Consider the following 19,864-nt stretch of genomic DNA (forward strand, 5'->3'; position numbering starts at 1 on the left):
AAATTTTCTGAATTTTGTTACATAGAATATATAATTATTAGTTATACATTTATTAAACAAATACAAATTTATTATACGTATGAATCTACAGTGAAGTTTTCTTTCACTTGTTGTTAAAAATGTAAAAAAGATTTGGGGATTAAGAAATTAAACATTCCTTAGGTTCCCCTTGTTTCTTTTTGTTTTATAAAAATATATCGTACGCATATTTAATATGTATTTGTTACTTAGAATATAAAAGTTATTATTCTTTCCTTGATCCAAGTTTTTCAAACAACATAATTCACAATGAATTGCTTCGCGAGAAATTAATTGGAAACGGTTTAACGCTCCTCAATATGAAATAAGAAAATGAATTTTATTTTCGTTTACTATTTCGATTAGGTAACGTACTAATAACAGAATATGTACAAAACACTCAAGGAAACTAGAACAAAGGACAGGAATAAACAAAGAACAATTATACACGATTATTTCGAGCAATATAATTATACCTGTTAACTCCAAGTAAGATATTTTGTAGAGAATTCATTTCCTACAAAAATTTAAAGAAGAACTGTAATACGAATTTTACAAAAAAATTATTCAAGTAACAGACATTAGACTAATGATATTTCTCTGTGTAAAAAAAATTTTTTTTTCTAAAAGTAATTTATACCATTTCGAAGAATAAATTTGAATTAATTCTACAGTTAAAGTTGTTATAAATTTGTCTATATAATGAGTTGGAAATAAATGTGTGTTAACCGATTAACAAATCAAGCTATTAATAAGAAGATAAGATATTAATTTTTTAAGAAATATGAGCTAACGAGTGAAATCAATGGGAAAAGAAGTTCCCCTTTTCTTTTTCGAGGTGTTAATGACCCAGATAAGTGCCAATGACTTCGAAGATGTAGAGCTCTTGGAAATAGAATTCCTAGTGTTGGCTCAATGTTGTTGGCCTAATATTTTTCAAACAACGCAAGGGATAAGAGAACCTGACGTACAGCAAATTCTTTCGAATTCCATTGAGCAAACGATAGGTCGACAGCAACGATTAGATTAGTGTTCTCATCGGTATAAATCAATTGTTCTGCCAAAAATGGGGCTAAAATTTGCGTTGAATCGACTCTTCGAGTTGCTGGCCTTCAACCTTGCGCCAATGCATCTACGATTAGAGTCAATGCACCTTTGTCAATGGGACGTGGAACGCTTATCGTAAAAAGGTACATACATATCTGTTTGTATATCAATAGTTACTTTCAGTTTCGTTGAAAAGGTTTCGTAATTTCGTATTTATCGTGTGTTCAAATTCAAATTTGTTTGGGTAATACTTTTATTTTGAGAATTACGTAACACAATAAGTTCAATTCTTATAAATCTTTTTCTCTTCGCCACATCATATTGTTTGCGAAAGTAGACTTGAATTAATTTTAGAATTAAAATTATTAGTTAACATTTATATCGATAAGTATTCATAAATTCTAAATAATTGCTTCACCTACATTCTATTTGATTTTAAAGAAACGAAATGAAAATTATTAAATTAAAAAACTACTGTCAGATTACAAATATTTGTACAAATTCTTATTTTTAGAAACACAAGTGCAGAAACAAGCAAGAACCTCGAGCCAAGATTGTTGTACTTGTTAAGTATCCCAACGAGTACCATACTTTAAACATCTCATTATTTTTTGTATTTTGCATCTTTAGATTTCCCATAAATGCTTAAACATCCAATCTACTCCTTATCAATGTTTATAGTATGTACGTAAAAAATTCTGAACGATTGTTTGCTTTCCACATGTATTTCATTTAATTCTAAAGAAATGAAATTATTTATTCGGCTTGTTTAAAACATTGCTGTATCTCCCGTGTTTTCTTTCTGTTTTTCTTTTTCGTTTGGTAGTCGTATTTCTTATTGTGTAATATGTATAGAATTGATGTACTATGTGACATCAGTAGAAACAGATGGTTTGAAACTGTGAACAAAATACGAGTGGAGAACAGTGAAAGGGGAGAAGGAAATCGAGATACGAATGCTTGCATGTAAGGACATTAATTGATAAGGACAGCAACTTCTTGGACTTCCTTATGATTCATTCCGTGCATTACGTATATAATTTAGAAACCTAACAGTCTCCCACGGAAATTTTACGTTGAAATCTTGCTTCCTGTTTTCCTACGGTTTTCAGTAAGTAAGTAACAATTTTCGAGAGATTGAACAATTACTCGTTGAATTCTATCAACAAAAGATTGCATCTATAGTGTCATTTGTACATTACAATTTTTATAGTTAAACATGAGTTTGGGATACATTAATAATCAAGATAATATATAGAATAACAGTATTGCAATATTTTATAATTATATGAGTTTTCGTTAATTTATGCGTTTTAGATAAATAAACGATTATGTGTGTTAGGTCCTAAATAGAATTAAAGTTACCGCTAATCCAGGAACGTGGAGAACACTCCCTTAGTCAATAACAGCTTCTGTCTTTGATGTAATCGCTTGAACACAACTTACAGCACAATTGCCTATTTGCCTAATTACAATTACTTCTCCTTACACTGCCAATAATTTGATATTATCAGTATGATTACGATAAATGAGACTAGAATCCTATAAATTGGCTTATACATACGTATAGGTGATCTTGAAAATTTCTATTTTGCCAAATCGAAGAATATTCAATTATTATTACATTTATTGTTAAAAAATCTTTGTTTCGAAAGAGTAAACTGAAACAACGTTACAGTGACTAGCCCATGTTCCAACTGTCGCAACAGTGATACGATTTATTAAAAGTCTTATCGAATTAACTTTAACTTATCTATGCACGTTATAGTTAATTGCAAATTAAGCATATATGCTTGTGAATATGCAAATGAAGATAAAAATTGTTTGTTTCTTTTGCGAACGTGATCGTAAAGATGGGGAAGAATTATTGATCGAAGAATATGGGGACGTGTCTGACAGAATTAGGTCAAGGTACAAGATCTGGGGTTTAAAAGTTGTCCAGGGTCGATAGCATCCGCAGCGAAACGGAAGGCAGAAATAGTTGACCAGAACGTCACGTAGGGATTCCCCTAAGCCTTTAACCTTAATACGACGTTCTGAGTGAATTCGAGGGATCAAAAGTGCAGCAGCTTATTCTAAATCATATCGGATGAAAGCGATACAAAATAGAGTGAAATAAATAAACAGCAATTTATCTGTAATTGTAGCAGGATATATATGGTTATTTGAAATTAAAAAAAAGAATGGAGCCTCTTGAGAAAGATTTTTCTTTTTTGAGAATGAACGCGATAATGTAGCAATATATACGGACAATGATGCGCTTAAATTTTAGATAATAAATTAAATGTAATTTTCAATATAAATCGCGCCGTTCCACTTACAACGGGATCGTAAGTTTCAATATATTTGAGAAAAATTATAAAAATTATAACAGTTAATTTAGGATGTACTGTCCCATTACTTTCTAAACTCTGAAGAATTAAAATTAAATTTTCAATATAAATCGTGCCGTTCCACTTACAACGGTATCGTAAGTTTCAATATATTTGAGAAAAATTATAAAAATTATAACAGTTCATTTAGGATGTACTGTCCCATTACTTTCTAAACTCTAAAGAATTAAAATTAAATTTTCAATATAAATCGCGCGGTTCCACTTACAACGGGATCGTAAGTTTCAATATATTTGAGAAAAATTATAACAGTTAATTTAGGATGTATTGTCCCATTACTCTCTAAACTCTGAAGAATTAAATTGTAAAAGATATGAAGAAAATTTCACATTTTCTATGAGATTACGATATGAAGAAGAAACATAAAGGTGAGTATAAGAAAATATAAAAGATATATAGAAAAGCTAGTTCGCCGAAAGTTTGTTATTGATTGTGCTTTCATCCTCGTTTGAGGATTGAAATAATAAGAAAGAAGAGAAGCCCAAGAAACATATAAAAAAGATATTAGCAGAAGTCTGTCGTTAACTATATTTATACTTTTATTGGCATTCGTTTTTATGGCATTATATGGCCAAAGAGATGCAATGGAAGATGAACGAAGAAGAAAATATACTTTTTGATATTACGTCATTTACAAAGGAAGCATACGCTTGCCTTTGTGTTTCGAAGAACTTTGTTCGATCGTTGAAGCTTCTTAGACACGAATAAGTGAATTTATACCTCAGCATGAGAGAAATGAGAAAAATGTATATTGTTAAAATAAATCAGAAACTGATTTAATAACGTATTAAATATTTTCATAAGCTTCGAACATTAAATATCTTCATGGAAGAAATTATATCGATGAAAATTTCTTAAAAAGACAACATATTATTCTTTTTAATTTATTCTATAATCTGTAAATTTTGTGCTAACTTTTATGTTGTTATTTAATTTATTATGTAAGCGTAAAATATTTCTCAGGCTGACTCTGTCGTTTGTGTTTCCAAAACACAACCAAATAAGTTGTTTTCGCTAAATCTCGAGATTATTTATCAATTCTCTGCAAGAAATCTTGACTGACAGGCGTATGAAATTTATTCCTAAACATAATTATTGTAAGGTCGCGCAATGGGATTTCAGGCACCTTCCTTTTCTCTCTTTTTTTTTTTTTTTTGTTGCGTTCAAGGCTAATTTGACTGGACTGTACGCTATGCCGAAGTATCTTATATAGTATACTGTATATGCCAAATATACTATATATACTAAGTATACTATACAAAAGGCATAGGATAACCGACAAAGAATGAGGATGGCGTGTGCCTCGTCAACGAGGCAATGAGCCCCTTGCATTTCTGTAGCAGAGTCATGCCTTTTCGTAACGACGAACACGCTGTATCGTTGAATTCTAAGGCTGGCTGAACGTTTTAAAATAACGTCAATACAGCTGATGTTTTGTTGAGTAATCGAGATATAGATATTTTTTAAACGCGTTTCTTACAGTTATTTAACGTATTATTTTTATATTAACGTTTAATTTAAGATTTATAAATTTTCTCACGAAAGAAATATCATTCGTCGAAGAAACGAAAATAAGTCTATTTTCTCAATTTATTTCTTATTTTATTATATCATATTTTTCAACGTATTATATTATTCCAATATTTTGCTACACGAGTTTTCAGTAGTAAATAATAATATCCTGCAATACGATCAGGTGATCTCGTGTCTTAATATATTGTAACACGGGCTATCGATTGTAAATCCCAATACTATGTCAATATAAGCTTACAGTTTAAAAACCTGATATTTCGCAACCTGAGATGATTCGTATTTATATTTGGCGATAAAGAGCTCGCTGGTCTCACGCTTCCTAAGTAGTGAAGCATTGAGAAGAGTCAGACGCGCAGACACGATCGTAAACACAAAACACAGCATAATAATCAATGGCCTATCTGGACGTTAGAAGTACAGTATCAATGTTTCTGTAAATAGTATTTCGTAAATAATATTTTAAATTATGCTGTTCCATAAATATATTATCAATATTATTGGCAAACATTTTTAAAACTTTCTTATACCTTTTGAGAAATTATAACACTGATCTAATAAAATAAAATAAATAGCTATCGTTTCAATTAAGTGATACAAATGTATAATATTATTTTTATATACGTATATACGTAAATTATTACTAAGAATTAAGACGTATTTTTTCATATCTATTGGAATTATTAATTAACAAATAGAACAACCGAAAAACATTCATAACGTGTAATAAGAATAGTGGCTCTTCGAATTCGATAATCGATCACTTTTCAATATTAATACAAGTACATTTAGAAGACTGCTATACTAATTATTGATAAGTCAAAAAACATTCATTTCATTGATATTCCTTCGCTAAGAATTAATTACTAGATTGCGTTGTAATATGTCGAGTACTAACAATAAATATTTCATGCAGACTCACAATTTTATAAACGCAATTAATGCAATGGAACCTAAATTTATTATATGTTATAATGAATATTATAAATTATAAAATAATGTACCCACTAAATATTATAATATGGCTTATCTTTGATATTTTATACGTCTCTCTACATTATATGCTTTCTATACACGTTCCCACATTTAAATTTGTCATAAATCCACGAATATTTACTAATTACATTAAATTGTTTATAATATAGATTTACCTGTAAGTTCCACGATAAAATACATTTTCCAATCTCTCAAGTAGATTCTCCTATGTGTATTTAGCTATATTGCTAAAAATTTGAAACTCCTTTATCCCTATTTACAACTAATATGATCTAAATGCCATTAAAAAGAAACTACATATATTCTCTTATTTGTATCTCTGTCACATTTTCACTTGAACTCAGCCCTTCAAAGTTCACAAGTAAAAAATTCAGTTCTACGCATACACCAGCCACACAACGCACAATTTCGGACACAATTCTGTTCTACATTCAATTATTTCAACTGAAATGATTTTTCTTTTTCAAAATGTCCCGAATCAAATCAACTAGTAAATATTTATATATTGATACCCCATGTAAATTGTTGAAGATGATAAATCATGTGAATCATTACTGTTACAAGTCTGACTTCTTCGCGATATACGCACTTTTCGATAATGCATCTTTTTTAGCTCAAAGTTGATTGTCCAGCTATTATTGATGATGATCAACCGCGCAAAAAAGGACTAAATAAATTGCTGTAGAAACGTGTTCTTTTTTGCAGCAACGTCCTTGTAGACATTATATATTTAAGATGATTTGTCATGCATACTAATGTACAGTTCACCTTTCATCAAGGATATGTGTTCGCTTGAAAATAAATGATGAGAACAAGTTATAATCACAGTTACGTTTCTAAGAAACGTAAAAACGAAATTAAGAAAATAAAGAAATGTTGAGGCACTAGAAAATAGGTGCGCATTTTATGTATAATACTATATATAGGTTATAAAATGTGTATGAATTGCAACGTGATAAAAGTAATTTTAAAAAAGATAAAGAGAAGAAAAAAAATATCGCCCAACGTGGGGCTCGAACCCACGACCCTGAGATTAAGAGTCTCATGCTCTACCGACTGAGCTAGCCGGGCTTGGTACTAAACTGTTTAAAGAAATTTATTTTTTAAGTGATTTAAAATATAATTTTTATACAAATAAATCTATTAAATAAATATGTAAAGATTAATAATTTATGCATTAATATAAACGAATTAATACAAAACGAATAGCAATATTACGAACACATGTGATTCCTTTCGCTATAACATGTATTTCTACAATAAAATTATTTGTTATTACTGATAAATATTGATTTTAAGCAAATCATTATTTTATGTAAATCTAGATAATATTAAAACTAAACTTACAGAAGAATATTTCCTACTCTCTGATTGCATTATCGGTGATGCACTGATTTACATATTTCCTTTATTAATTTCCCGCACTTTCCACAATGATTACGAATTAATTTTTATGTTAAGAAGCTATAAGTTTTATTGCTTCGAGTAGAACAATACAAATAATAAAGAAATAAAAAATGTGTACTTTTTTGTATAAACAATATTATCTTTTGATTGTTTAAATTACCTAAAAAAGATTTCTTTTAACGGATTTATTGAAGAAATTGAAATATCGCTGAATTTTGTCACTTGGTGGCTCTGAGTGCATTTTCTACAACGGACGATCCGCGCGCAATGTGGTGAAGGTTGAGTATGTCGTCAGTTTAAATTCAGAGAATAAACACGTGTTAATACGTAACCCCTTATTGATTACTATCTTTTTTATACGACTTATTGTTAGTATACAGTGTAAACAGTAAAAAAAATGTCGCGTCTTGTGAAGGAATCGGATGAAGAAATAGATGTGAAACCTGGTTTGTATTTTTCATTTTTTGGTTTCTATGCGCACGCGGTTCACTCAGTTGCTAAATCTAACGGTCGATTCGAAGTTGTATGTTGTACTTTTATCAATTTAACAACGTAATATACAGTCTGTATGAACGTTATTTCAAGTCATCTTGGAGTAAATAATTGATATCTCACGAAATTTGTTTGTATTACTATATTTTTCTTTATCTTCCCTTTAAAATATAAGGTCGCAAAATCCGTGCCAATATCGAGGTAATATCGGCTGATTCTCCACTTCGTCGCAGCTCTCGAATTAAGCCAAACGTTAAACAAAATGAATCTTCGCCCGAATCGCCTTTGAGCGACTCAAGCATCGTTAGCACTACACAAACTTCTAGAATCACAAGGCAACGAGCTAGTGCTATGGACAATTCTGCTATCAATGAAAATCGACGAACTTTACGTTCTAGAATAAGTTCTATATCATCAGATATTAATGAAATCCCAGAATCAGATGTTGGCACACCGACGAAGAAAGCTAGAAATAACACTTCCAATGATAGTAATAAAACAAATACTCGAAAAAGGTATCTGTAATGATTAATGATTGATTTATATGTATGAATTTTTGTTTTATGTTTGTTTTGTATATACTTATTGTTTAGTAAACGTTTTACAAGAGCCGGTTCAGAAGCAAAATCTCCACAAACAGCATCAAGACTTGTTAAACGTAATGTAAGAGCTAGATCTGTAGGACCCGAAGCTAATACGCCAAATAAACAGCAGCACGGTGAATTAATCAATACACCTATTAAGACAAGAAGACGAACTTCGATGCTAATGTCAGAACCACTTATAGAAGAAAAAGGAGAATATATGAAGTATCCAGTGGTGACATTAGATCGCACATTACCTGATCTTATTGAAACTAGAGAATCAGGTATATTATATTTCGAAAATGTATTTAAATTAAAAAAATTTTTATTCTGTAATTCCATATGGAATTATAGGTACAGAAAATTCCCCTAAGACATCATCAAAAGACGAATCATTGCCAACTTCGAAAAACAAACTCAATACAAGTCGTAACAGTATAAACGAAAAACATTTAGAAGATGATGGTAAGTTTAATTTATTGTTATACTTCAGTATTCTATATTAATCGTAATTAGATTGCAATCTATTGCAAAAGTAGTTCTTCATCTGTATAAAATTCAACAAAATTATATAACTAAAAAGTTCTAGAATAACATTTGTTAATAAAAATTAATACAAGGACTAACTGATATTTGCATTTATAACAGTTAAGGGACCACACAACAACCCTCCAGAAAATGTTTCTTCAAATAATTTTGAAGATATTGAAAAGGATGTATTTACTGATAAGAAAATATCAGATAAAAATATACTAGAAAGTAGCAAAACACTGCCTATAGATAATACAAATGAAGCAGAATCCTTAATAGATAATGAACCTAAAATTCTTCCACAAAATAAAGATGAAAACACATTTATTGAAGATTTAAATAATCCAATGGAAAAACATGATGATCATAATAATAAAGAGAATCTTACAACAAATATTGTTACTGGCTTACAGGATATAAAGAATGCAATTTCTAATACACAACAAAGTCCGAAACACGTATCTATAAATAATTTGAACGCAAATGTATCAACCGAAGAAAAATGCAAATCTTCTTGCATTGAAACAAGTGTATCGCCAAAACGTCGTCATTCCAAACAATCATTAGAAATGGCAAATGAAAATGTTTCTATAAAAGAAGTTAATGCTGGTATAATTAGTAATTTACCAACTGAAGGTCTGGATATTTCAATGAATGAAGAAGACAATTCTAATAATATGCAAAACTTAGTAGTAGGTACAAAAACAGAATCAGTCATTGGAAGTCCATGTAGTGAAAGTTTAGATAAAAATGGTCCTATACAAGTAGTATCTATAAATGCAAGTTCAAACGATAATGTTGAAAGTATGGAGCTTGCAGAAGATATAAATACAGTAGATGATAATAAATCTACAGAAATTGGTATTGAATTAAATGTAGAATCAAAGAAAGCTTACGTTCATGCAAGTAATGCAAATGTAAGCAACGAAATGGATGTTTCAAATACAAAGGAAAATATAAATGAGAATGAAGAATCTGAACAAAATGATATAAATCAATGTATAACTAATGATCAGTATGATACGAAAAGTAAAAGTGATAACTTAAATACGTCAGAAAATGTACATGAAAATGATGATATAAGTTGTATAAAGTTGATTTCATCTCCTAAATTAAGTAACATAGATTCGTCAAATTCAGTGGGTGTGAAATCAGTTTCAGATACTCAACATTTAACTGTTTCAAAGCATGAGGATGTACCTTGTTTAAAAAACATAAGTGAAACAAATAATTTATCTCCTAATACGAGCAATTTGTTAAAATCCTCGGATGTTCATATGAGCATACAGGATTCTACATTAATTAATATGAATGAAGCTAATGTAACTAATGTGATTAAAAGTAGTGACTCTTCCATTGTTACAGAGACTCCTGCTGAATTTGTTGAAGAAGCACCAGAAAGAGGAGAACAGTCAAAGAAAGTTTCTGTACTGGATGATTCTACTGATTCTTTAAGATCGAAGAAACAATATCAAAACAAATTAGAATCAAATGAAAAACATACAAACACTAACCAAGTGACCTCTGAAGAATGTCAAGAAAATACGAAAGCTGATAATAACGATTCTGATACCAGTGTGTCACATACCTTTCAAGATATCTCAGCCAGTGAATGGAAAGAAAAGAATAACGATATGGACAAAAATTCTATACATTCAAAAACAACTGAAAATGAAAGTGAAGCCGAATGTGATCTTGTTTTAGTCGATAGAGAGGCATGGTTAGCCGCGGAAAATCTGAAAACAAACAAGGAGAAAATATCTTTTGACTATGATTCAGATGATACCGTTATATTAAAAGCACATTCAGATTCTATGAAAGCAAAAAATGAAAATAATTTAATGGATATAGCAGAAGATGAATGTAAATTAAATGATAGTAAGGATAAATCTCCCAAAGGAAAAAAACGGAAGAACACGAAACAAAACGAAAATCAAGATGAAGAAGAAAATAGAAATACAGTAGAAGATACAAAAAATATTACAAAAGATGTAGAAATATCAATTAATGTTGGTGAGAATACATCTATGACGAAAGATAATAATAAATACTCTACTCCTAACAGTAATATGTCCTTCCGGAAATCGTTAAAAAATAACAGTTTATCTGAATCATATGAGACAACGGAAGGGGAAGAAAATTTATCATTAAATAAAAGTAAATTGTCTGAAGATGTCCCAAAAGGACGAAAATCTCTTAATAAGTCAGTGCAAGAGGCAAATAGACTTGAAGAATCTAATGCAGCTGAAACTGTAAAAAAACTGAAATCTTTAAATAAATCTAATTGTAATGAAAATACAGTTACATCTGCTAAGAAAAATGGGACAAATCAGTCGTTAAATACTTCAAAAGAAAAGATAAAACCACAACAGTTAGATGAAAATTCGGAAGAGTCTGACTATGATTTAAAAAAAGTTTATGAGAAGCAAGACAGTGTAACAAAGAAAAAATTGAATAGAAATTTTTCGACAATAGCAAACATGGGATCCGATTCTAATGAAACTCAAAATTCCGATGATTCACAAAATAAATTTGAAATACCTAAGTTTTTATTTTGCAAAACAAGCGATAGTAACAGCGACAGTGATAATGAATCTAATAGCACTATAGATTCTGATATCCAAAAAGAATATAATTTTTATGGTAAAGTTATTACAAAGTTTCCTGATGATGATATACAAGGAGATGAATGTAGAGCATCAGAAACAGAATCATCAGACTCAGATGATAATGGGTCAGATCTTGCAGATTTTGTAGTTGATGATGATGAAGAAGAAGAAGATGATGAAAGTGAGCAGAATAAAGATGGGAGTATTGAAAATGATAAATTACATAATGAGGAGCAGACTGAAGAAGATCAGAGAGATGATGAAGAAGAGATAAAACAAAAAATAATTCAGGAAGAAGAACAACATGAAAATGATAAAGAAAATATTGCTGAAAAAAATATAAGTAAGGAGACAGATGCTTCTAATGAAGAAAAAAATACATCAAGAAAATCTGATGATTTAAGTATGTCTCAAACCATTAGAAGTGACAAGAAAAAGAAGAATCTTAAAACAGATAGATCCCAGATAGAAGAAAATGAAAAGGGAGATAATTACCTTGATTTATCTTTTGAAACAAAAGAAATGAAACAAAAGCGAAACTCTAAAGAATTTACAGTTAAAAGTGTAGAACAGTCATTAAATGACTCCCAACTAACATTTGATACAAAAGTATTAAAACTTCGTAAATCAATAGAATGTAGTACTCCCAAAACAAGTGTATCTAAGCAAGAAAAACTTAATGTCAAAACCTGTGGTGCTGAAGAAAATGACTCCCTTAATGAGGAAAAAGACAAAGACTTGACATTAAAGGAAGAACAAAATGTAAAGATATTAAGAAGCATAAAAAACAATGAAACTCTCATGCATAGAAGTCTTCCATCTGAATTAACTGACTTAGCAACAAAAACAAATCTTTCAAGACCAATGTCATCTAAAGTACCAGAATTAAACAAATCAACAGTAGTTTTAGGGAGTGAAACACCTACAACAAAGTACTTAAGACAATTGAAATTAAATGAGAGTGCACCAATATTAAATGTTAATTTTAAAAAATTAGCAAATACTAGTAACAGTAATGAACAGAATGACCAAGGTGAAGAAGAAATTGAAAACAATGATGAACAAAACACAAAAGCAGCACCGGGTCCAAATGATTCATTAAAGAAAAAGCTGCTTAAGGTAGCAGAGAACATATTAGAATGTGATCATCAAAAGAAACGTAAAAAACGAAAGCAACGAATAATTGAAAATGTTACTAAGTCTACTTTATCTGAAACTGATTTCCCAGAAAATAATGATTCAAAATTACTAAAGACAGCTAAACAATTTGTTCCCACTAGCAATATTGACAATAATGATGAAACAGAAAAGGAAAATAAGAAAAAGAGGAAGAAGAAGAAGAAAACAAATAATACTGATGTGCAAATGCAAGAAGAATCAGATGAACAAGTTACTGAAATGAAATCAAAAATTCAAGATGAAAAAATACATAACGAAATAAAGAAGAAGAAAAAAAAAGAGAAAAAAGTTCCAGATGTTCAAGACGTTCAAGATTTGACAAATGAAAAAACTAAAATAGTAAAGAAAAAGAAGAAAAAAGTTTCAGTAGTTTTATCAGATGACAATATTCCAAATGAGCAACTGCTTAAGAAAAAGCAGAAATTATTAGCAAAAGATGCTGCTTTGCAAGATAAAAAAGCATTGCTTGAAAAGTTGCCTAAGAAAAAAAGGGAATTATTCTCAGAAGATGATGCTTTGCAATATGAAGAAGCTCCACCTAAAAAGATTCCTAAGAAAAAGCAGAAATTATCAAGTGATGTTTTAGATCAGAAAGAAAACACTTCAGTTCAAAAATTATCAAAGAAAAAGCAAAAGCAACTATTAGAAAATGTGAAGACAGATAATATAAAATATACTGTAGCATCTAATAAAACACAACAGTTTCACGATGCAGTATCAGATTCTGATGAGGGACCAGAAACGATTACATTCTCTAAAGCTCGAGATGAAGCATTAAAAGATTTAAAACGTACTGCTGATAATATTAAAGTCAACAAAGAAGCGAAAAAAAAGAAACAAAGAGAACACAATGAAAAAATGCAAAAACAAAAGGAAATTAAGATCAAACAATCAAAATCCAAAAATCAGGTTTCAGAATTTAATAAAACGGACATACAAGAAAAAGGTATTAAACAGCTTCCGGATTACATTGTTAAAAATTTATCGGATGTTCCATTAAAATCATCAAAAAAGAGAAAATTATCAGAAGAAAAATCTTCCCTACCGCCAACGTGCAGTTTCAAACCTAAAAAGATGAAGAATATGTACATAGAAGATGATATTACTCTGCCAAGTTGTACTGGAAATACAACTGAATTTAGTGTCGTCGATATTGAAACAATTAAAAAGAAAAAGAAAGCTCCAAAAGCGAGTTTATTCCGAGAAAGAATGCTTGCGAGGAATTCACGACAACCTATTTCTGCTTACTTAACATATTTGAAAAAGCAAAAATCATTGGGCAAAGGAAAGTTTTATGATAAGCCATACTAAACTTTTAATTGATATTCCACGCTATATGATCTGTAGGCATTATAGAATAGTTTCGAGTATTAGTTAGTAAAACGATCTTTTTTTTTACAATGCAATTCAGATAAAAATGATTAATATATTGCTTACTATTTCCAGAATTATCTCAATAATACTGATTATTCTAATGCTTACATATTCGCTTTTTTATTGTAATTTCGAAAAATTGAAAGATACTAAACTAAAAGTCGTTTTACTTTTGGTTTTAATAATTATGGTTATTTTTCATCTTGTAATTTATTGTTAGTATAAAATAATGTACCATATATTTTTTAATATAAAGTGCGATTATATTTTAGTCAATATCATATTTTTATTGGTAAAATGTCCAAGTATAAAGTATCCGTATATTAAACTTTGCTTACTTCATTATAGCTAATTCGCTCTATATGGTAAATTAAGATGTATAAAAATAAAACAATATAGATATTCGTTTTTGTTTGTAACTCCTAAATTTATCATATTTATTATTGTTATATTTCTCAAATAACCCCTATTCTGTATGATAATATATCGTCTTTATAGAAACAAATTTTTAATATTTAAAATGAAAATAACGAAAATCAATCTAATTAAATTCAACATTCTCTTTAATTTGTTGTCCATTTCGTAAATGAATGTGCTCTATTCAATAGAGCTTATACATATTATAAAGACTCTTATTAAATTTACAAGGAATAAAAAAGTTTATTAATAATACAATATTTGTACATTTCTATAAAATAATTATCGAATGAAAATTAGTCGGCATGAGACTTTGTTTTCTAGTTCGTCATACATTTCTTTACAATTCATATTACTAGAAAGATACTTCTTTAATAATTTCCTTTTAAATTAGTATACAAATGATAAATTTTTCTATTTTTAAGTGCGTATTGTATAATCTTCAGGTATTTCTCTCTTCAGATTCAAAAAACAAGCACCATTTGCTGCATTATTTTCTCCCGCAAATATAACACATGCTAAACCATTCACTGCCATGTGCTGCCATAATTTATGTACCCATTTATTTACAGTACGGAACGTCTTTTCTATTTTATCACTTTTTAATTTTTCTTGTCCTATCCTAACATGACATAAAGTAAAGGCATGTTCCATGACTATTTGTGTAGCTCGCAGGACGGCTTGTTTATTATTGTCTGCCACTACAAGACGTACCTGTAATAACAATAAAATTGTGATAATACGAATAATAGACATTAATAATTCAAATAATCGATTCCTTAATAATTCAATTTATGGTTGAGGTACACACTTGATCGTTTTTATCGAAATTTTCATCATCCATAATGTTGATAGAAGAAGTTAAATATTTAGAATATTCGTTCATAACTTCTCCGTTACCCACAATAGCGGCAGTTTTTTGATCTTTCGTGACATGTTTGAAAATTGATGTAGCATACTTTCGTATTTCAAGTTTTAACGATTGCTGATTATCTGTCCTATTCTCTGGTTTCATTTTCAATATTTCCATGTTGCAACGACCAAGTAACACAGCATCTCCATAATCCACACTATTTGCTAATTTTAATTGCACTAATTTCATAGAAGCCTGTGAATCTTGAGTTGAACAATGACCAGAACTACTTTCTTGTATTCTTTCACCAAGAAACTCCCTTGCTAAAATTTGTAACTTTGTCTTTCGATATCTGTAATTAAATATTTGCTTAGGAAAATTTTTATAAGAATATAACTGTAATATAAAGAAAATAAGTTGTGTACCTGTCACCAGTAATATTGAAAATAACAGATGTATCAATAATGTATGGATGCATCATTTTTAATGTATGAAGATCAGAATTTAAACTTTGTCCTACTAGAATTGCATCTGCGGGAAGTAACTTTCGTAACGTTTGTTGAACATCAGACAACGTAGTTGTGACACCTTCTAACATTTCTTTTGTTATACCACTGAATTGAGTAAGATAATCAATGATACGATTATCTGGTTTTACCAGACTATCATAAATAACCTGTGACAGGAATTTAATAGAATTTGGGTACCCTCCTCATAATAATTTTGAAATTGAACTTACATTCATACTTTCATCCACGAGAGATATTCTCGTTAATTCCAATTCTCCAATAGTTGTTTTACACATTTCACAGTCTAGACCAAACATTGGAGATTTTTCATTAGCTTCTACATAAACATCCTTTGTCATTATGTAATTTCCGTATCTAAACATAAAATATTTGTTTATTTAATGTATAAATTTAATTCGAAATATTTCTATTATTGGTACTAACTTTTTTGCTAGTTCACCCTTTAATGGGACAGGATAATTTTCTTCTACCATTTGACATAAAGATAGAAGTAATAGTGTACGGGGGAATTTATCAGTCTTTGGGAGGCCATATTCTGTTTTAAACTTTTCTGCATTTGTTGATGGATCTCTATGCATTGGGAAAACAGTTAGTAATAATTTTATTACATCGCTGTTACTTTGTAATGCAGCCTCTAATGATCCATATTCTAAAAAATTATGCACCATGTATGCTTGTTACATATTATAACAAATAGTATTTTAAAATGTACATACGTTTAAGTAATTTATCGCTTTGCATTCCGGTTATGGGTACAGCTGCAAGATCCTCTATTACAGACCCTCCATATGCTGTAGGTGTTACAACTTCTACCCTATGTTCCAACTTTGATGTTATATGTGGAAACATACTTTCATAAGCCATAAAATGATACAGCGAAAGCCCTTCAACAACAAGAACCACAGTGTGTGTGACCTTTTTAAAAAATGTTCAATGTTTAACGATATTTCAGAAATTTTTAATATTATATATGTTCCATATTTATATTACCCTATTATATTTTTCAAGGTGACACCATCTTGCTGGCACATAAGGTGAGTGATGACCATGTAATGAATACAATAATAAATGTTGTATATCACTAAGAAAGATAGGAATCCTGTTTTCACTTTTAACATTAATAGTTAAACTAGCACTTTCACCAGCTACTTTTAAATGAAATCGAGGTATTGTTTTAAGTTTCTTTTTACGTTCTCTTAATTCCTGTTTCAATTTTAGATACTCGTCTCCACTTAATCTGTATTGCCAAATAAAAATAATTTATATTCTTATATATCACACTAAATATATATATAAACATTGTACAGTATACAAACCTAGGCTTTTTGTTAGCAAGTGTATCTGATTCTTCTGTATCTCCTACATTTTCTTTTTTAGTAGAATCTTCCAAAAGAGTTTCATTTAAATCTTCATTACATGGACGTTTACGTGTGACATTATCTTCCATGGAGACTTCACCGCTGTCTGTATCATTTGCATTTGACTGATCTGCTTCTGTAGACTAAAATAATATTTATCATATGAACTTCACAACAAAAATATTATAACTCAGTTAAGTATACTAACAGCTTTCTTAAGAGCAAGCATTTTGGCTTCTCTATCTTTATCATTTAATTTAGTTATTTCCAGAAGTGCAGCCATCTTCTTTTTCTTTTTCTCTATTCTTTGTAATTGTTTTGTTGTTAGATTCTTCATAATATTTCTTTTTGTTGTATTTTTTGAAAAAGATTAAAGTTAAGTACCTTTAAAAAGACAAGTAACAAAAACTTTGATGTAAATTTATAATTCAAATAGACTGTCACTTTATTTTTCTATATTTTAGATATCAATAAAAGAAATTTTCATCGTTCATATAAAATAGTTTCAAATTTAATAAAGAAAAAATAATACGAATATAAATTTAGTGGCACACATATTTTTAAATAAAACTTATAAATTATAATAGAAGTCTATACACAAGATGTAATAAATGATGGACTTTAAACTGTATTTCTTAATATACATTTTCTTGACAAAGTAAATGTATACATGAGGTTATATGTGAAACTTAGTTTTGATATTAAAATTGGATATTAAAAATGAATTGTCAATTAGAATTACCTGAAAATTGAATTAAAGGGAAAAATATTTGTATGTTATACAATGTTAAAGAAATGTTGTACATTTCTATACAAGAAATGTAGATATGAGGGCTGGATATAACCCTTGACAAATAAATACATTTGTTTATATAAAAATTCAGAAACAGAGTTCTTGAATTTCATGTGAAAAGGTTTACACAATAATCTTTCAATTTGATATTCACTATAAGAATGTATCTATAATAAGTTTTATCGTTTTCCTCCCCATTACTTGGTTACCATCCATTGTTAAATATTAAAATTGCCACTTGATAAATGGCACAGCATATGTTTTATAGAAGTATATAAAATATGCATTAAGTAGTAAGTACAAAACTGCTTGATTTATTTTAATGACACAGAACAATAGGTGTATTTAAATGAGGAAATACAAACATAAACTTTGATGGTCTGCACAATTGTTTGTTTATTTATATCGCGCAATTTTTTCAAATCGTTTACGCGATAAAAAAAAACAAATCAGTAGAATGAACTTTTGAACAAAGGCAAAAATTATTATTATAAAATCTATAGCAAGTAATTTACGTTTTGTTTACATTTAATTAATATTGTTTATAACGAATAAAAAGAAATAATACCATGACTGATTATGAGTAAGGTTATGTCTTCACTGTCTTTGCTTCTCAGAAAGGTGACAATATTAACACATATAATCCATATAGTACACACACAACTTATAGTTTGATATTCTTGATTAATTCGAAAATGAATATAACTTAGAAAGTTTGATGTTTTATCAACCATTAATGTGGAAACATTAAAGAATACATGTTACTCTTCTATTGTGTAACATATCACCGCTAGAGGTCAGCATGCAATAATTATAGCAAAATTATATGTATTAATGGAGTCTGGTATTAATGAATTGGATGAATTGAATGAATTGAGAAATATTATGTATATAAATTTAATATATTCTTAAAAATTTTGATAATCTTAAAATAAAATACTTTTTAAAAAAAACCGTTTGCTTTTAAGGAATATGAGTAAGTTTTATTTTGTTTTCATTTTCCGTTATACTATTGGTGATTCTATAAAAATTTCTATTTTTTAAGGTAAGAAATATATAGTAAAAAGATTATTATAAGTATAAAGTGCTATACTAATATTTGTATGGAAAAACTTATTAACTTAAAAATGTTCTCTGTTATAAAAATAATATTTTTTATATTGTGATATGATTGGATAAAATTTTGTATACAGACGATAATAATTTTGAAACTTTTTATTCTTGACCTTGTTTTTTGTTTGAAAAATATATTTCTAGTTCATGTGCTAAATTATATGCTTTGAATCGTGCATAAGAAGCAAGTGTCCCTTTCTCCAATCAGGAACGTAATGGTAAGCATAGTATGTATATAAAAATTATACTGAATTTTTACTTCTGTTTCTCGTTCCGGTCTAATTTTTATTTAATATTATGTAAATTACAATACGAATACTTTTTATTATACTATATTAAATGACCAATCTAATTTTTCAATGTATGTAGAAAATTTAAGAGTATCAATAAATATCAATAAATATGAAAGTATGTAAATAAATTCAATAAAAAATATAGAATTATTAAAAAGCACGCAATTAATAAAATAATATAAAATCATAACTGCTGAATAAATAAGAAACATCTCATCTATCATTAAAATTTGCAAATATTTTTTTAGAAAATTCTGAACCATATAATTAAACTTAATTTTAACATATTGTATATATTTTATTTGATAAATAAAATTTAACAAATCGATTTTAATCGTAGATCTAAT

General features: G+C 28.8%; 2 protein-coding genes and 1 non-coding gene across 8 annotated transcripts; 1 reads left to right on the plus strand and 2 right to left on the minus strand.

The window, feature by feature from the left end:
• Window positions 1-6,982: 6,982 nt before the first annotated feature.
• Window positions 6,983-7,055, minus strand: Trnak-cuu (transfer RNA lysine (anticodon CUU)). The gene has a single exon. It is a non-coding gene; the product is annotated as a tRNA-Lys (tRNA).
• A 581-nt stretch (window positions 7,056-7,636) lies between these two features.
• LOC126915113 (uncharacterized) lies at window positions 7,637-14,587 on the plus strand. Of its 2 annotated transcripts, none has more exons than XM_050719530.1 (5): window positions 7,637-7,837; window positions 8,059-8,398; window positions 8,477-8,751; window positions 8,822-8,932; window positions 9,116-14,587. In XM_050719530.1, the coding sequence occupies exons 1-5, from the start codon at window positions 7,789-7,791 to the stop codon at window positions 14,095-14,097; spliced, it is 5,757 nt and encodes a 1,918-aa protein (XP_050575487.1). In that variant the 5' UTR covers window positions 7,637-7,788; the 3' UTR covers window positions 14,098-14,587. The 2 variants fall into 2 exon arrangements, with proteins under 2 accessions (XP_050575487.1, XP_050575496.1); XM_050719539.1 differs by having other exon boundaries at window positions 7,639-7,837; window positions 10,364-14,587.
• Window positions 14,588-14,800: 213 nt separating this feature from the next.
• Window positions 14,801-18,907, minus strand: LOC126915228 (RNA exonuclease 5). Of its 5 annotated transcripts, none has more exons than XM_050719710.1 (10): window positions 18,680-18,907; window positions 17,527-17,662; window positions 17,277-17,461; window positions 16,951-17,197; window positions 16,677-16,875; window positions 16,384-16,609; window positions 16,170-16,314; window positions 15,856-16,106; window positions 15,389-15,782; window positions 14,801-15,291 (listed from the first exon to the last, which is right to left on the minus strand). In XM_050719710.1, exons 2-10 carry the CDS (start codon window positions 17,653-17,655, stop codon window positions 14,998-15,000), a joined length of 2,070 nt encoding a protein of 689 aa, XP_050575667.1. In that variant the 5' UTR covers window positions 17,656-17,662; window positions 18,680-18,907; the 3' UTR covers window positions 14,801-14,997. The 5 variants fall into 5 exon arrangements, with proteins under 5 accessions (XP_050575667.1, XP_050575654.1, XP_050575662.1 ...); XM_050719697.1 differs by having other exon boundaries at window positions 17,527-17,702; XM_050719705.1 differs by lacking the exon at window positions 18,680-18,907 and adding an exon at window positions 18,061-18,631 and having other exon boundaries at window positions 17,527-17,702.
• Between the last annotated feature and the right edge of the window lie 957 nt (window positions 18,908-19,864).

This window comes from Bombus affinis, chromosome 1 (genome assembly GCF_024516045.1).
Source record: "Bombus affinis isolate iyBomAffi1 chromosome 1, iyBomAffi1.2, whole genome shotgun sequence".
Lineage (NCBI taxonomy): Eukaryota > Metazoa > Arthropoda > Insecta > Hymenoptera > Apidae > Bombus > Bombus affinis.